Here is an 18,832-nt window from a genome sequence, read left to right as displayed (position 1 = left end):
TTTTACATGTTTATTGAACCATCTAGTGGCTATTTGTGAAAAAATGGTTTAAATGTTTATATCGATCTATTTAAAATGGGGGCAGACTTGCGTGAAAAATGACTTATGTTGGGATAAATGACAGCTTATTTCAATAAAGTAAAAGTGACAGTAGTGATTATTTTGTTACTGATATTTTAAAATGATTATTTGCTGAATATTTGCAACTTTTGGTTGGTTAAATTTTTTTTTATTATATTGAAAACCCTAATTGGATATCAAATATGATACATCTGGCTTTTAAGGCATATCATGCCCACCACAAAAAAAATTATAATTCTGACATTTTATAAGATATATTTAAAGTGTGAACTAATATTTCTGTGTATTTTTATATATGCAGCCTGCTCTGTCATTATAAAGATCTCATTATTTTACATTAGAAGCTATTATGATCTTACCATAAGTTCCTGAGATCAAGTAAAACATTTTTAGCCATTTCCCTTTTTAAAATGTCAATATAGTATTTGGTGCATAAAATACATATAATCAAATTTGTTTATTGAAAAAATTACATTTTATGCATATTGTATTTGATTTGCTGAATTGAACTGTGGTACATTTCAATCCATATGTATAGACCAAGGAGAGGAAGTTGTCATGGCCATACTCTGGTATCTCTGAAAAGCCCAGGGAGTCCTCTGATAATACCCCAAGATTTACCACTGTAGCACGTATGGGTTAAGAAAAACTTAAATAACAAATGTCTTGCTGGGCCTCAGAAAGATAATGACCTTTAAAGCCTAATGTATCAAATATGATACATAAAATAAAATAAAAACTTGTAATTTTGTTTTTAACGATTTCTTTGTATGTCCAATGGTACTAAAAACATCTCGGGTTACATGTGTAACCCTTGTTCCCTGAAAAAAGCGGAACGAGATGCTCCGCTTTGCTAAGTGCTTTTGGGAACAATCCTGCATTGTGACCAGCTGTGAATATGTGTGTAACACGTCAATGAACATTGACCGGAATTTATAGCCTCGGCTGGTGAGATCATTAGATGCACCTGTGGCCAGGCTATAAATAGATGCGTCACCAGCGTGTCGTCAGATATCTTTTTCTGAAGAGCAGTCCTGGGACGTCCCAGTGCGGCAAAGAAGCGCAGCATCTCGTTCCGCTTTTTTCAGGGAACAAGGGTTACACATGCAACCTGATACGTTCCCTTTACAAAATGCTTCACTACGATGCTGCGCTTTGCTAAGTGCTTTTGGGAACACAATACCCATGCCGCCGCACTGGGGCTGTCCGAACCCCTACGGTTGTGAAGTGTGCTCACAAGAACGCGAGAGGTCTCAGACATGAGCTTGAGATGTCGACTCAAGGACGTAAGAGCCCAGAGTAGCATAAAAATCTAAACCATAAAATTTGACGAATGTGTGCGGAGAGGACCAGCCTGCTGCATCACAAACTTGTTCAGATGTGAGCTTGAGATGTCGAATCAAGGATGTAAGAGTCCGGAGTAGCAAAAACATCTAACCCATAAAGTTCGATGAACGTGTGCGGTGAGGACCAGCCTGCTGCATCACAAACTTGTTAAGGCATGAGCCTGCCATAAAAACTGATGAATGTGCACAGAGAGGACCAGCCTGCCACATCACAAACTTGTTCAGGCATGAGCTTGAGATGTCGACTCAAGGACATAAGAGCCCGGAGTAGCATGAACATCCAAACTATAAAATCTGATGAATGTGTGCGGAGAGGACCAGCCTGCTGCATCACAAACCTGCTGCAGAGGGACCCCTCTAGCCAAGGCTTTAGAGGAGGCGACCCCTCTGGTGGAGTGAGCCCTGACACCTACTGGTGAAGCTTGACAGCACGCCTCATAGGCCAGGGCAATAGCATCCCTCACCCAATGTGACATAGTCCGCTTGGTAGTGGCCGCCCCCCCTGTTGCGGCCCAATAGCAGACAAATAATTGCCCTGACTTACGCCACTGGCTAGTGCGGTGGACATAAGTCTGAAGGGCACGGACTGGGCACAGTCCGTGAAGTCTTTCCTGCTCTGGTGTTAAAAGCGGCGGGGAGCAGAAGGCTTCCAGAGTGATAGGACGTAGTGTCGAAAAAGGCACCTTAGGAAGGTAGTCAGGATGAGGAGGTAGAATAGCTTTGGCCATACCTGGGGCAAATTCTAAACAGGCCGGCAAAACAGACAGAGCCTGTAGATCCCCAATCCTCTTAAGAGAGGTAATCGCCATAAGAAAGACCATCTTGAGAGTCAGAAGTCTGTCAGACGCTGACTCTAGAGGTTCAAAAGTGGGTCTCAACCAGACCCTCCAGGACTATTGTTAAGTCCCATGAAGGAGTTCTGGTTCTAACAGGAGGCCTCAGTTGCTTGGCTCCACGAATGAAGCGAGCGAGTAGAGGATGCCTACCCAAAGGCACCCCGTCCATCAAGGCGTGGCAAGCCGAAATGGCGGCCACATAAACCCTGAGAGTAGCGGGGCATATGCCTGCTGACAGTTTTTCCTGCAGAAAGTCCAGAACTGAAACAATTTGGCAGTTATCTGGATCTGCACCATGTGAACTGCACCACTTTTCGAAGACACCCCATTTATTGGTGTAGATTCTTCTGGTAGAGGGAGCCCTAGCACTAAGAATGGTCTCGATAACCTCAGGTGACAGCCCTGTGTCCCTCAGTTAGTACCCTTCAGGGGCCAAACATGAAGTTTCCACAATTCGGGCCAGGGATGAAATATCGTCCCCTGCGCCTGAGACAGAAGGTCCCTCCTGTCCGGAATCGGCCAAGGCGAGCCGTCGAGGAGAGATATTAGCTCCGAGAACCATACCCTGTTCGGCCAGTGCGGCGCTATCAGTAAGAGGCAAGACCCTTGCTGGCGAACTCTGGCCAAGACTCCCGGGAGCAGAGAAACCGGGGAAAAATGCATACAGACGCATTCAGGGCCATGTATGCGCCATCACGTCCAGACCCCGGGGGGGGGGGGGCTGGGTGACTCAGGGAGAAGTAGAGGAGACATTGTGCTGTTCATAGAGGCAAAGAGGTCCTCTTCTACCCTGTAAAATCTCACCCTGATTTGTTCCACTACCTAGGGGTGGAGTTTCCACTCACCCGTCTGTATTTTCTGTCTGGACAGAAAATCTGCTCCCACATACGGGCATCCAGGGATATAAACTGCCCTGAGTGACAAGGGCTTGCCCTGGGCCCCAAGGAGTATCCGACGTGCCAGAAATTTAGCTGACCTGAACGTGGACCTCTTTGATGGTTTATGTAAGAGACTACCGCTGTATTGCCCACACGCACCAAGACATGATAGCCTCTGGAGGAAGTATTTCAGGGCCAGAAATACCGCCATCAACTCGAGACAGTTACTGTGACAACCGAGCTGACGACCCTCCCATCCCCTTGAGCTGGACGACCACTTAAGACCGCTACCCAGCCCGTCAGGGAGGCGTCTGTCATTAGCAGCGATGCGTGTCCCTGACAGTCATAGAATATTGACAGAGAAACACGCATCGTTTGCTTTGCTTCTCCGACATTTTTCCACCTTTACTTTTCTATTTTATATATATAGAATGAGGGAAAGGAGAAAAGGTTCACTGCGCACTGCCTAACAAATTCTAAATCCTAGCACAGGAAAGAAAGTTTCTGACAGGCTTGTGAGACACACAGCACAGTTTGCTCTGAAGAAAACTGATCTGATGACACACTGGTGACGCGCGTCTATTTATAGCCTGGCCACAGGTGCATCTAATGATCTCACCAGCCGAGGCTATAAATTCCGGTCAATGTTCATTGACGTGTTACACACATATTCACAGCTGGTCACAATGCAGGATTGTTCCCAAAAGTGCTTAGCAAAGCGCAGCATCATAGTGAAGCTTTTTGTAAAGGGAACAGTTTAGTGTAAACAAAATATAATTTTCTGACAATTCTTTCATAACATACACATATTATGAAATAAACTATATTGTATTAAGGATGCATTAACATGTTCAGTAGACTAAAGCACAACATGCACATCTAAACTCATCAGTGGTTTATTAAGATTTCTTTGTCTTGCTAGCAATAAACCAGAGTACCTATGCCACCAATTTCCTCTTGGAAGGAGAAGTCGATTGAACATTTGCATCTCTGGACTGCTTTTGAAGCAACAAGCAGAGCTGGTTGGCTGAAACATCATAAACAGAAATAATAAACCAGTTCCTAAAGAAGATAAAATACTCATCCAGAAGATTTCAGAACAAACTTGATACATTAATATACAACTACAATCAGCAGGATGCATCCCAGGTCTGTAAGTGCATGAACTGTTGATTTGTTTAAAATAAACAAATAAGCAAGCAAGCTCACTGAAGGACTTGTACCTGCTTCACTCTGTTGAACTGGCATACAGGGGTTTAGCAGTAGTGTGCTGTACTGATGCTTGTTTGATTCTGTAGACTGAGAGTCCAGATCTGCTGCTTCCCAACATGCTGGATACTTGGCTCTCTCTAAAGCAAGTAAATCAATCAAAATATTAAATGGTGATATGGGTAGCCAAAAAAGCATACCTTTTTTGTAGTACTATTTTTAACATAAATCATCTAGTGGCAGGTGTTCACATTTTGAATACGTTTCCAACACCAGTTGACAATATACAATCCCGAGGCTAGAGACTTGCTTTGGGTTTATGGTGCAACCTTCGGTGAATACACTTGGCAAGCTATGGCTATGAATAATACAGATTTGAGGAGAGCATAATTTGACTGATCTGCTGATACATCTTTTGAGAGTTAGCACAACATAACATCTAAATGTCTTCTGTAATGCTCCTAATTCCTCCTCATCAGAATCCGAGGAGTGTTTCATTATTGCCTGAAACCCGTAAAACAACCAATAAGGTTTGTGAATATTCCGAACAATTTCTCAGGCTTAGTGTAACTTAAAGCGTTGTAGTATATGTCATCAATGAACGAACGAGATCCCAGAAGACGTCAACGGTTGCGTGGCAGACGTACACATGCGTAAACCACACAATGGAAACCGGTCTTTGTAGTTTTTACGATATCATATTGGTTTCCTCGGCTAGAGGAGAAACTACAAGACGAGTCTTTCCGGTATACACAATGCCGTTGTAGTAAACATTTACGGTGTAAAAACGCTTATCACTAAAATCAAAATATTCATAAACATAAATACCAGAGATAATTTTAAATAAATGAAGAAAATAAATACAATTTTAAATATTTTACAGCGCATGAGGACACGCCCACCTGACTGTGTTGGAACTGCAAACGCAGTCCTTCTTGCCTGATTCCTGGCTGCCGTGTGTCGCCGCTATTTGTTAGGAATAACGTTATTGCTGCTGAGCAACTGGGACGTAAGAGCACACACTGGGCTGGGCTACGAGAACGGTTTAGTTGCTGCATTGAAGCTCGGGATCAGTTTGGCAGGGAAAAGAACAGCAAGGGTAAGTGAGCATTCTTATAAAAATGTATTCAAAAATGTATAAGGCATGTATACTAAGACTAGCTTATTGGTGCATTTATACTCTTATTAAACATCCGACCTCTGATCGTTATCAGGACTGCAGTATTCACGTTCCCCCTATTTGATCATGCCGGAGAAATCGTGTGGACCTAAATGTAACGTTACATCAGGACACAGCTCTCCTCTAATATTATAGCTGCATATATCAGCCTATACGCCGTCTGTTTTTATGGGTTTCCATTAATGTGGTGCATCCAAATGTTCATGTTACTTCATTGATATTCTCCAATGCAATGAGGTTTATTTTATGTAATACTGCAATACTGTATTTGACTGTTGCTGCATGACTGGGACACAAAGCACTGGTCCCAGTCTAGCAGGCTCAGGAAAAGCGTGGCATCTTGCTTATGTAGCGTAAAATAAAATTTTCGCTGGATCATCAATGAATGAAATCATGATCACAATTTTTATTAATGCAAGTCTGAATTTTAAGAGATGTGGATGCTTTGCCTGGTAAGATGCATACACCCTGATGAACACTTGGCAGAATCCTTTGTTTTTGACAAAGGCTCTTGTTTTTGTTGTGCTACAGCTGGCCTACCTTATTTCAAAGCTAGGTCTAAATGACACGTTTCAAAATGTTACACGCTGCCACTACGTTATTAAATGTTTGCGCCCGCTAGTTTTACACAATAAATAGTATAGTATTAAAACAGTCAATCTTTTTGACAGGAACTGTCCTGATGCAGATTCACTTTCACTTTAAAACGCCGGGAATGGCAAATGTTTGTAATAGTTGACCAAGGAATGTTTTGATATTGGTTACCTCCTCACCGTAGTTTATTTTAAACATGTCATTGAGGCTAGAAGCCAGTAACACAATTTAGAGTCTGCGTCTCAAACAGTGTGTGCTGCCTACTTAGACAGCATCTTCGGGATCATTGGCGTGTTTAGAGTTTGCTGAGTTGAGCTCAGTCTCCAAACATGTGAGCACAACGGCCGTTACTTCAACTCTACAGAAGAGCGGGATAAAAGAAATGGCTGTTTTCTTTGCAGTCTCCTCCTCTTTCTGCTGGACTGAAATTATGCACATGTAGAATGTATCAGTAGTATACAGCGTTTTGCACACTGGATCTTAAAGAAAACAATATTACTTAATTTGACTTAAGCATTTATTACTCTTGGTTCATGTTGATTCAGTTGTTCGTCACAACATATAGTACATTTTTTAAAACCAAAAGTTGTATATTTAACATTAGTTAATGAAGCAATATGAATTATAATGAACTAACAATGAAAATTGTATTTTTATTTTCTAACATTAACAAAGATGAATAAATGTTGTAAAAATAATATGAACATTGTTCATTGTTAGTTCATGATACCAAATTCATTAAACAGATAGTCCCCCCAAATTTAAATTCTCTCATTGTTTACTCACCCTGATACCATCCCAGATGTGTATGACTTTCTTTCTTCTGCAGAACAAAAGTGAAGATTTTTAAAAGAATATTTCAGCTCTGTTGGTCCATACAATGCAAGTGAACAGTGGCCAGAAATGTGAAGCTCCAAAAAGCAAATAAAGGCAGCATAAAAGTCATCCACACGACTCAAGTGGTTAATAGATATCATGTTTCTTTTGAAGACATGGATTTAACCATTTTTCCATTTTTGAACCCTTGTTCAATTCTCATTTTTGGGCCAGGTCTCCGAAGCAATCAAATTGTCCCAATTGCTAGGGAGGGTAGAGTCACATGGGGTAACCTCCTCGTGATCACGATTAGTGTTTCTTGCTCTAAATGGGGCGTGTGGTAAGTTGTGTGTGGCTCATGGAGAATAGCATGAGCCTCCACATGCTGGGAGTCTCCGCAGTGTCATGCACAACGAGCCACGTGATTATATGTGTGGATTGACAGTCTCAGAAGCGGAGGCAACTGAAACTGGTCCTCCACCACCCGGATTGAGGTGAGTGACTGCACCACCACGATTTATATATATATAAATCTTTTTTGGTGTAGCTGCTGTAGCTTTACACATTTCCTCTAGTGTATTTTTATTCCATTAATCTGTACTTTTCCCTTCATTATTTCAGTCAAGTTTATGAAAGAGCTATTTATAGGCTACATGTCATGGTCCAGATTTTAATACATAATTATTGGGTTGTATCACATAAAGAAAAATATTATTGAACAGCAATAAATACAGTGTGTCAAGTACTCATTTTCTGTTGACAATACCTTTTTGATTTCATTATTTCCTCCCCTACAACAAAGAAAACAGATACTTGAATGAATTTAATATTATCATTTATATTGCTTTAAAGACATCAAAATATTACCTGATTTTGAGCCCAAATCAACTAAAAGAGAAAATGAATCAACTAGCCTCTGGACCAAGACCAGAATGCTTTTGTCTGGCACTTTCACAAGAAAATCTTTCTTCTTGAGTACTGGGCCCCCATATCATTAATCATTCATACATCAGCATCACTTCCTCAGTTGGATCATGTTGACTGACCAATCCAGTGGGCTTCCTGTTTTTAAACGGAAGTTCCAAGTGAATGTGGATTGACAAAGAAGCCACAGAGAATCACATGGGCGCAGTCAATTGATTCCAGAAGCAGCAGGCAATTATTCATACATCTAGGATTTGATTGATAATTTACAGAATAATAGGCTAAATCCAACAGAAAGAGAAGCCACACAATGTGTACTGTATATGTATTTGTGCATTGTTAAGTTCAATAATTTAACAGATAATATCTTAAGCTGTGTTTGGGATACCATTCTGTAAGTGCTACATTGCAGATCCATATAAAGGGCTGCCCATGTTTGGCGGCTCACTGACTAGCTTAATCTTGCTCTTTAGTTCTGACCTATATTTGTTTTCCATGATTTGTCTCTAGCTTAAATCTGGTCTACTGATTGTGGCTGGACAATTGAAGTTCAGTAGATGCCTCAAGCTGTGTGTAGTGACAGACAGAGTAACTCTTATTGATGACATGCTAAACTCCCTTTTTTTCATTCATTTGATGAATAGGACTCCCTTTTTTTATTGCCATAATCAAGAACAATACAATGAGGATTGTACATTCATATGTTTGAAAAAACAGAATAACAAAAACAATGCTAAGCAGGTGCCAGTGTATAATAAATAAATAAAACAAAGAGGAAAGGGGTGCCACTTATGTAACAATATCACATTTGCTTACAATACTGCAGGCTCTAATCACCTTTTTACCTTTACGTTTGTTCAGAACGTTACAGTATTGTTTAAAATCTTTTACAAAGTGAAAAAAATAGTTTTAGAGTCAGACCATTTCATTTTATGAATGTGAAACTTTCCCATTCCACAACTGTATGCTTTTTCTTGATCAATTCCATGGTCATTGAAGTATTGTCAACTCCACTCTCAAATTTCGGCTTAATTAAACATTCCACATCAACCCAGAATATTTTTGTATATACAATGAAAAAAGAAAAGAAAAATGGCTCTCATTTTTATGGAATTCATTTTTGCAGAATTCATAAAGTAACTACCAAACCCCAAAAAAGTAAATTGCTTTAAATTTATAAAATGATGATCTATGGTTTCAAAGGCCTTGTGAAAATCAATAAATAAGATAAAGCTGTCTTCTAAAATATATACGTTGTAGTCCACCATAACAAGTATACATTTAATATTATTACTAATGTGCTGTCCTTGAATAAATCTGGTCTGTTCTTCATCAATAATATCGTTTAAACTTTTTTTTAATCTGTTGGCAAAAATTAAGGCAAATAACTTGGCATCTTTATTTAAAAGACTGATAGGTCTACAATTTTCAAGATGAAGAATATTTTTTTTGGCTTTGGAATTAATGTGATGATACCTTGTCTAAAGGAAATGGGCAATTCCCCTTTTTCAATAGATTCATTAAATACAGCCAGCAAAAAGGGAGCTAATTTTTCTCTAAAAATCTTATCAAACTCACTAGCATGTCCATCATTGCTTGGAGATCGATTTTCTTTGTTCCCAATATGTTCTTTAATTTCCTACAATTTTATCTCTTCATCACAAAATAACTTAAAATCATCATCAGTAACTTCGGCTTTGCCTGAAACACTATTCAAAAAGTTATTCAAATCATTAGAAAATATAGTTGAAGAGTATAGACTTTTGTAAAACTGCGTAACAAATTTAGATATTTTTTGCATCCTCTGTGAGTGCATTATTAATTCATTAATTTACTCATGAAGGTCAATTCACCATTTCTTTTTCCAAATTAAAGATATGTTTAGTATTTTTTCCCCTTGTTCTAGCCATTTATATCTTGAGCTAATAAAGGCTCCCTCTGCTTTATCTTCATAAATTTTATCCAGCTGTATTTGGAATGATGATAAGTTTCATAAATCCTGGGTATTTAGGTTACCTTTACTGGACAGACACATTATTTCGATAATAACCGTACATTCTTAAAATTCTTAAAATAGCGCAGAGGGGAACTGGCCCCCACAGTGAGTCTGGTTTCTCCCAAGGTTATTTTTCTCCATTAATCAACATCTTATGGAGTTATGTGTTCCTTGCCACTGTCGCCTTCAGCTTGCTCACTGGGGTTATTAATACAATTATTATTTAATGATTTATTTATAAACATGATTCACAATCGTATTTTATCTAATTACACAATGATGACTCATCGACATTATAGACATTACAGTTTTATCGTCTGTTAATGCTGATCTTCTGTAAAGCTGCTTTGAAACGATGTGTGTTGTGAATGGCCCTATACAAATAAAATTTACTTGACATGACATTCTTTTTGCCTTTTAGCTGAAGCAATCAATTTCCCCATTGAAATGGCTAAGTTCCTGATTTCATATTTCATTATCTCCCAGTATTATGAATGGGACTTCAATATACTCCTCGGCCTCTCCCTCAAGACACCAAATAAAGTCAACAAAAATATAATCACAAGATATATCAGCTGTAAACTTAGTTCACAAAATATAGCCCAGACTGTGCACGTCATTGAATATTATGACCATACAACATTTTTTTAGTTTGGTCATAAACATTTACTGGTCTTTACTTTGCATGTCATTATGCATTTTGTTGTGACTGATGATAATGTCTGGTCACATGTGCATTCAATTTGAATTAATGATGGATCTCTGCAATGAGTGCTTTATTTAACTGGATGCGTGAAATTGAAGATATTACGACATAAAAATATTATAAATACTGTATAAAAGTGTAATATTCAAAGAGTAGCAATAATACTCATAATAACAATAATATAATATTAAATGGTTATATTATTAGTATTATAATCTGTAAGCAATAGCTGAATACCAGTACTGAATATATAAATAAAATAATGTTATTTAACCACGGCAGCCTCGGGTAAACAGATTGTTTTCATTAATACATAAAGCTCTGCTGTGCATCTTTTTTTTTTAACTAAAAATATTTTTTGGTAAATAATTATATTTTAATTTGATCAAAGCTGTTACAGTATGTATTTGATTAAACACAGTTTGATCATAACATTTATTTAAAGCATTTAACATGGAATCCAGAAGACATATATTAAACCTCTAGAGTTGTATGGATTAATTTATGCTGCCTTTATGTGATTTTTGGAGCTTCAGAGGTTTAGCCCCCATTCTTTTGCATTGTATTGACCCACAGAGCTGAGATATTCTTCTAAAAATGTGGTTTGTGTTCTGCAGAAGTATCTGGGATGGCATGAGTGTTAGTAAATGATTAGATTAGAATTTTCATTTTCGGTCAAACTATCATCTTCTGTGTAGTCGTTTAGTTTTGTAAGAACAGTACAATAACATCTAAACAACAGCATTTTGGAAAGTCTTGCAAGAGTTTCATTAAAGGGATTTCAGTTATAGATTACCGAAAGACATGATCTGTGGAGAAAGTGCATGAAGTGAATGGCACATTTATTGTTTACACACAGAGACGGTAAATCTATTCCATTCAGACATCAACTTGAATTATCTGAATGCTCTTGCTGGAGTGGCGTCAAGCCAGTGTTCATTTAGTCAAGCCCACTCTCTGCATTTAGTTTAGACCTTGAGGTGTTCTGTGGAACGATTTCTCTCCCAGCATTAGCATACAGAGATGAACCTAAAATAAATAAATGATCCTTGTCTGGTGACGAGTCAGAAGTGTAATCAGATGCCTTGCGAGGTTTGAGATGGAAGGCTTAGATGGCCTAAAGCTTATTGTTTTGGCATCTGTTTCTAGAAAAAAAATCAATTACTAAATATTGCAACAGAGTGCTTTGTGAGAGAAACAGTATGATGAAGTGTGATTTTCTCAGTGTGATTTGTACCGAGTAGTTAGACAAAGCAGCGGGCTAAGACAGATTATTTTACATTTTGTGATGCTTCAGTGATTTTAGTTCTCTCCATACCACAGGAAATACTGATGGCAGCAGTGAGGACCTTGCTTTTTTGTTTAATTATTTTATTGCAATTAATACAAAATATTGTTGAGAATGCACACAGTGACTGTTGCCATGCAACATCATGTTATCTTCATGGACTTGCTACCGTCACTCAGTATTCACAGACCTGAAAACATGAATCATTCAAGTTCAGTGCACTGTATTACAGTATTTAGGCTTATATTCTATGAAAGAGCGTCATTCATGTTAATGTTCATTGCAGCTGCAGTATCTAAACCCTGTCTGTCATGAAGTTCTAATTCCAGGTAATATTTAAAGTAGGGGCCTAATAGTTTAACCCTAAATGAAGATTCTGACATCATTTACTGTCCTACTGTACATGTTGTTCCAAAAATGTATGACTTTCTTCCATGGAACATGAAAGATGTTAGGCAGAATATTCATGTTGCTCTTTTCCATACAATCAAAAATTGAATGGGGGGAAAAATGCTGTTGAGCTTTAAATATGACAAAAAGCACCAAAAATGTAAATATGCATAGGTCATATGCCCTATATATGCCAAGTCTCTGAAGCCATACAATAGCTTTATATAAGGAAGAGAACAACATTTGCACTGAAAGTATAGACTTCACACTTTCAACATCATTGCACATCACAATTGGCTATGAGACACATGAGAATCAATAGCTTTTGGCATATAGGTTTGGCTTCACTGATATTAAACCTGATGCAAAGAATTTTAATGCACCATTTTTGAAAATACTAAAATGAGATTTTAGAAATGCTTTCAGCAATTTGAGAGATTTTCATTGAATTACTACTTAATTTCAGGTTTAATTCAAATGAGTTTGGAAAGACATGAGGCTGAGTAAATGATGACAGAATTTTAATTTTGGGTTGAACTGTTTTTTAACCTCCTGAGACCCAAGCTTAACTAGTAGCACCTAACAAACATGCAAAATAAATTCTATAGCAAATAGTTTTCGTAAAATTGTATGGCAACATATGTGGAGAGTGGACTAAGTTGTGAAATTATAAATAATACCAAACTATAGACTTTTTTATTTTTTTGAATCAGATTGTTTATTAGGTTTTCAGGAGTGTTGGTTATTCATGTTTTTGAGACATTACAGACATTACATCTGAAATTAGCATAACTAATTCTGATTCAAAGTAATGGCCAACGTCATCCAATCACTGCCAACCATGTTAAAATAAAATTATAAATTGTGAACATATATTCTGATTACTGTTGTCTTATTTTCATCTTAATTCCATATAAAGCCCTAAAACATTCTTACCAAATGTAGTTTTGTTGCCGTTTCTCCCAAATTCAAACTCTGCTGTGATCAGCCCCATGTTGTTTTGTCACATGACTCTGTACACAGACACTTTACTGACAGCCCAGGGTCTTCTGAACTTAAATCAGTTAGTTTAAATGAATATAAATTATGTGTTGCCTATAGCGAAGCTAAAATGATGTTGCACAAGGTAAAGAGTGTTGAAGAATGTGGCTCATTGGTGTGTATATTTGGGCTTGGTTGAGCTGGAGATGGCCTGCAGAAATGGATCAGACTAGTACTCGTGGGTCATAATATGAGGTCATGGGGATTAGGGAGGATACTTACAATTACAGTTGTTGCATTTTCTGGCTGGAAATCTCTTTGGTAGGGTGTGGACTTCATGCAGACATCAAGCAAGAGCTTCATTTGTGAGGAACACCAGCTGAAATTGGTTTTGAATGATCTGAAAAGAACAACATATTCTACATGAATTGAATGGCAAAATCCAGCAATCCATACAATTTTAGCTGTTCCAGCCTTTTCAAATGCAACATGCTTTAGCTATAAGATTGAAGTGTATAAAGATGGGGGTTTCCAGCTTGTACTGATTATTTTTCATTGCAGAGTGAGTCAGTGCTTTATTCCTCTCATAGACATGATAGAGATTCAGAGATGAGCCAGATGAACAGGAAGCATTAGCCACACTTCCTGCTCCCTAAAAAGTGCACACAGTCAGCCCCAAACAATCCATCTTTTCAGAGACTGAAGCAAGAGGATCCTCTCAAAGCCAGCATGGCGAAATGACCATTTCAACCAATAAAAATACCACATGTCGCTCAATTTGAAAGTAGAATTACTGCGGTAGATTCTGTGCAATATCCATATTTGGTGGCTCAGTTGTGCCTTTAAGAAGGTGAAGCTTATTCTAAGAGTAAAATGGACTGAGTTGCCTGCTCACTTTAAGCTTTTATATGAAGTCTTTACAATAGAAGCCTTTTTCTTTTTCTACAAGAATGTTTCAACTGCTAGGGATTGTAATAGGGTTATATATGTTCTTCACAAGGTACTGCCTATAACATTCCCCAGCTTCCAAAGCTCTTTCATGTCTTATTAGAAGAGGGGTTTGTATTCCTCCACATCAGGGCTCCTCTGCCACGTTGTGCTTGAATTCTGTGGGTAGATGTTGGGTATAAAGACTTTCCTGTGGTTGCTCTGCTAATGCCTGTGTTCCAGAAAAGAGAAAATCCAGCTGTTATTATCCCCATTCCTTGCAAGCTGCTCCCAAGATATAATCTATTGAGAAGGAGCTCTCAGAACCTGTTCCTGCCCTACACTTTCTCTCAAATCCACAGGCATTATCAGAACTCTGTTGCTGGATAAATGGACTCGCAGAATGACGTTTTTAAACTTACTTGAATAACTATGATTCAGCAGTGTTAGCACTGGGGTTTTTCAGGCTAGATAGTTTAGAAATGTTGTTGTAGTTATGTAAATGGTGTAACCACAGTACAGACTCACAGGATATTTTCTCAGTGATACTAGATTATTTCCAAAAACAAGTGTTGTGAAATTATTGTAGTGAACAGTATCATATACAATGCATTTACTGTGGTTAATGCAGGCTTGGTTTTTCTATGTACTTTACATTCATACATGACCTTTAGTGTTTGGAAGAGGAGGTAGGCTATATTATGTTTCAGCTACTCAAAGTAGCATAATCATAGCAAATGTGGGGTCCTTATATCAAAACAACACTCATAACTTGTCAACATGTTATCATAGCAATATACTAATAAAAAGAGCTTTAGAAATATCCAATTTTAAACAACCCTGTCTGCTTGTGAGTGCTGTATTTTATTAGTGGTGTAGGTCTGACATGCTCTCCAATAATTACAGTTATATAGAGAGATGTTATTGAAGGTCAGACCCGCTTTGCTGTTTATATAGCCATCTGTGCTTGAGATAGACTGCAGAAGAATACATCAGTAACAAAGTACAGAAAGTATAATGGTATTACAATGTATTTTTGGACACTCCATGGAAATTCTATGTTCTATTGGGCATCTATCGTGGATGTACCAAGGTATACTTTGAACTTTCTTAAAGTACCATGCCATTACCTTGGTACTTGAATAGAATAATCATTCAGTATTAGGAATGCTACAATACAATTCCTGAATAGTATTGGCTGGTATTATAAAACTTGCATTTTTAACCAGATCAGGTATCAGTCCGAAGAGCATGATCCAAATACAATACCGTTAGTCATGGTCATTACTGTCAATCTCCATAAATGACATAAAAGATCAATAAAAGCACAATAAAATTGGTTCATACTCCAACTCTCTTGAAGACAAATGATTGCTTTGTAAATCACAAAAGGCTATGTTTAATAAGTAAATGTATATTCTGCATGCACACCACGTTTCAGTGAATGCGCTTTGCTCTGTTGACACACTCGTAGCATGCAAGAGGCTATCATGATGCGCTGCTGCGTTCAGCTCTCAGAGCTGTGGACAATATGCAAGCGTTATCCACAGACAACATCCCAGTCACTGAGCACTTTATTATGAAGACCTGTACACCTACGTACTCGTGCAATTATCTAATTAGCATCATGTGGCAGCAGTGCATTCATAAAATAATGCAGATACGGGTCAGTAGTTTCAGTTAATTTTCACATCAATCATCAGAATTGGGGAAAATGTGATATCAGTGATTTCAACCGTGGCATGATTGTTGGTGCCAGATGGGCTGATTTGAATGTTTCTGTGTCTCCTGGGATGTTTACGCACAACGGTCTCTAGAATTTACTCCGAATGGTGCCAAAAATCTAAAAACATCCAGTGAGTGGCAGTTTTGTGGATGGAAACACCTTGTTGATGATTGAGGTCAACAGAGAATGGCCAGACAGGTTTGAGCTGACAGAAAGGTTACAATAACTCAGATAACCACCAATTGTAGTGAGTAGAATAACATCTCAGAATGCACAACACATTGAATCTTGAGACAGATGGGCTAAAACAGCAGAAGACCACATTGGGCACTTTATTAGGACCATAGTGTTCCTAATAAATTGCTCATTGAGTGTACATTTCCAATAGTTAATTGGAATGTAATTTGCATTTCCAATAGCAAATTACATCATTATTTAAGTTGACTGGGTTCCAAAAATGTATTGTGTGAAGGAAAAGTGGACTTATGTCCTATTAAAACTAAAGTGAACAAAAAAAGAGAATAGATATACTAAGCTCATTAAGAAAAAAACAACACTGATATAGGATCGGGACGGTATTTACGATACAGAAAGTTTGGGTATTTGAATTGGATTGGGAGAGAAAAAGTGGTATTGGTGCATCCCTATTCAGTATTAGGAATGGGGTCGCGATGGTCCCACAATTAGTGTGGTAGACTAATTTTACAATTTATTTGTATGTTTGTTTGTTTTTTATTTTACATTGATTTTGTTTGGTTTCAATCTTTTTAAAGACTTGTTGCATTTTTATGAGGGCATGTTCAGTTAAATATAGTTAAAAATGGCTCTCGAGAGCCCTGCATTTTGTTCCATTCTGTTGCGCTCCATCCAGCTATTGTTTATATAACACAAAATGCATCACATTTGAATGCCACCTGAAGACTGAAGGCATGTGATCGGGTCAGTGAACTCGAAGCCAGCCTGATTTTTTTTTTTATTATAGGCTTCCTTAAAACTGATTTGTTGACTAGTTCAGGCAACACACGACTACGTAGTTCATTTTGAAACTAGTTTTGTACAACCTTATTCAGTACCATACTACAGTAGACTGTATATCAAAGTGCCATGGTATTTCCATCTGATGCTCTAACTTTACCATGCTACTACAGTACTTTTTTTGTAAGAAATAAGAGATTCAGGTGTAGCAATGGGTCACTTGGAAGGAGGCATGTCAGTTTGTAGGTCAGGAGAATTCACCAAATTCCTCTTCCTAGACCATTTGCAGCTGTAACTTGGAGCAGCTGACCTCCTTTTTTAGAGAAAGACAAGAGAGGGGAAAAAGGGCCCAGTAGGGTGTGTAGTCAAGATGCCTACATCACTTCCTGCAGCATCTGGCATTCATCAGAGGGAGAAGGGAAGTGTCCTAGGCTTTACTCCCTGCCTGTGAGAACTCTGCAGTGTAGCTGCAGATTTCAGCACAGTCTAATGGATCTCTCTCTCTCCCCCTCCAGCCACCCTCATTCCCCAGTCACTGTGTCAGTTCAAATTTAAACATCTTAGTGGATTGAATATTATATTGTTATATAAGTCTTATATCTTTCAAAATAAAATGCAAATGTTTCATGAATGTTCATGTGGTGTTGTAATGTTATTGATAGAAATGTTTTGTCTGTCTTTATTTCTCCAACAGGATGACGTAGGGTCTGAGGCTGGAGGATAGAGAAGAGATGAGCCTCACATCCTGGTTCCTCGTTAGCAGCGGGGGCACACGGCATCGGCTGCCCCGGGAGATGATCTTTGTGGGCCGTGATGACTGTGAGCTTATGTTACAGGTCAGGAAGGCTGTCCCTTGTCACCTCTAATGCATTCATAACCATGTTGTTAAATGAAAAATCTCTTTTAAAGGTTAATTGTGTCATTTTTAGACTATTAGTGTACCAAACAGAATTGCAAAAATATTGATTTTCAAACAGGTTTCCCAAAAACTCCTCTAATGTTGTCCCGAACCAAACTTGTGTCATTGGTTGCTGTGTTAGGTTGGTCAGGGTGCTCTAACTAATGGATAATGTTCTGATAGTGCCACAGTGTTTACACTTTTCGGGAGAATCAACTTACAAATGGCTTAATTATAGTTGTTTTTACATAGTAAGATGAGATATGAGAAAGTATTTTAACATTGACACACTTCACCTTTAAAAGTAATGTAAACTTTCAAAATGAATTAAAGTTTGGATTTTCCACAGTATTCCTGTTGTTATTCCAGATGTCTCTCTATGGGTGTGAAATTGTATCTGTTATACACCATTTGTTTGGAATTGTACTGCACAGTGCACTTATTAGATTTGTTCTTATGCACACATTTAACTAAATTAATTCAGACACTTCACCTTTACTGTGGAGCGGTGTCTGTTATTCTCTTTTATAAACTCTTTTTTTGGCTCATTTTTCATTATGGAGGACTTTTCCACCATATTTATAGAGTGCTACGTTGGAACCAAATGAGAAACATTAACTCACAAGCACTATATAAAGATCATAGTGAGGATGGTGACAGATGATTTCAAGCCCAGGCGGAGAGTTGTCTTCCAGCTTAGAGACATGACTGTTACTATCTACCTTAGCATCAGTATACACGCGTTAGTCATGCAGCTTTATTAATAGAAAGTGGGGCAAACAGCTCAGTAGTACACTTTTAGATGTACTACAGTGTTCAACTAAGAGTGATAAACTGTAATGGCAAACATTGATGGAGAGTGTGCCGGTTTTGCTATTAGAGAACTAAAGACCTGGGTCCAATCCTAAAATGAGACGTGACACAACACAACCTCTGCAGATGTAATAGGAGCCACTGGAAGAAATGTTGTGTGCTACAGTATATATCTCGTAGAATCCTTAGTGGTTTTTACGGGCAAGCATAAATATTATGATTTGACTTGTTTGCGGTTAATGATTTGAACGAACCCCTAACTCTAAGT

The 18,832-nt window shown here is 38.1% G+C and overlaps 1 protein-coding gene and 1 pseudogene across 4 annotated transcripts in view; one reads left to right on the top strand and one right to left on the bottom strand.

Moving 5' to 3' along the window:
- Window positions 1-4,926, bottom strand: part of LOC127660569 (serologically defined colon cancer antigen 8 homolog) — a 43,501-nt pseudogene extending 38,575 nt beyond the window's left edge.
- A 360-nt stretch (window positions 4,927-5,286) lies between these two features.
- LOC127660754 (centrosomal protein of 170 kDa-like) overlaps window positions 5,287-18,832 on the top strand; it is a 53,562-nt gene continuing 40,016 nt past the window's right edge. For 2 of the 4 annotated variants that reach the window (XM_052151157.1, XM_052151154.1), the window contains exons 1-2: window positions 5,288-5,449; window positions 17,548-17,689. In XM_052151157.1, the coding sequence (XP_052007117.1) occupies window positions 17,585-17,689 (105 nt within the window). In that variant the 5' untranslated portion in view covers window positions 5,288-5,449; window positions 17,548-17,584. Of the gene's footprint in view, window positions 5,450-17,547; window positions 17,690-18,832 lie in introns of all 4 variants that reach the window. The other 2 variants (XM_052151155.1, XM_052151156.1) reach the window with 2 other exon arrangements.

The sequence above is a fragment of the Xyrauchen texanus genome, chromosome 20 (assembly GCF_025860055.1).
Source record: "Xyrauchen texanus isolate HMW12.3.18 chromosome 20, RBS_HiC_50CHRs, whole genome shotgun sequence".
In the NCBI taxonomy this organism is placed as follows: domain Eukaryota; kingdom Metazoa; phylum Chordata; class Actinopteri; order Cypriniformes; family Catostomidae; genus Xyrauchen; species Xyrauchen texanus.
This window is presented reverse-complemented; position numbering and strand designations above follow the sequence as displayed.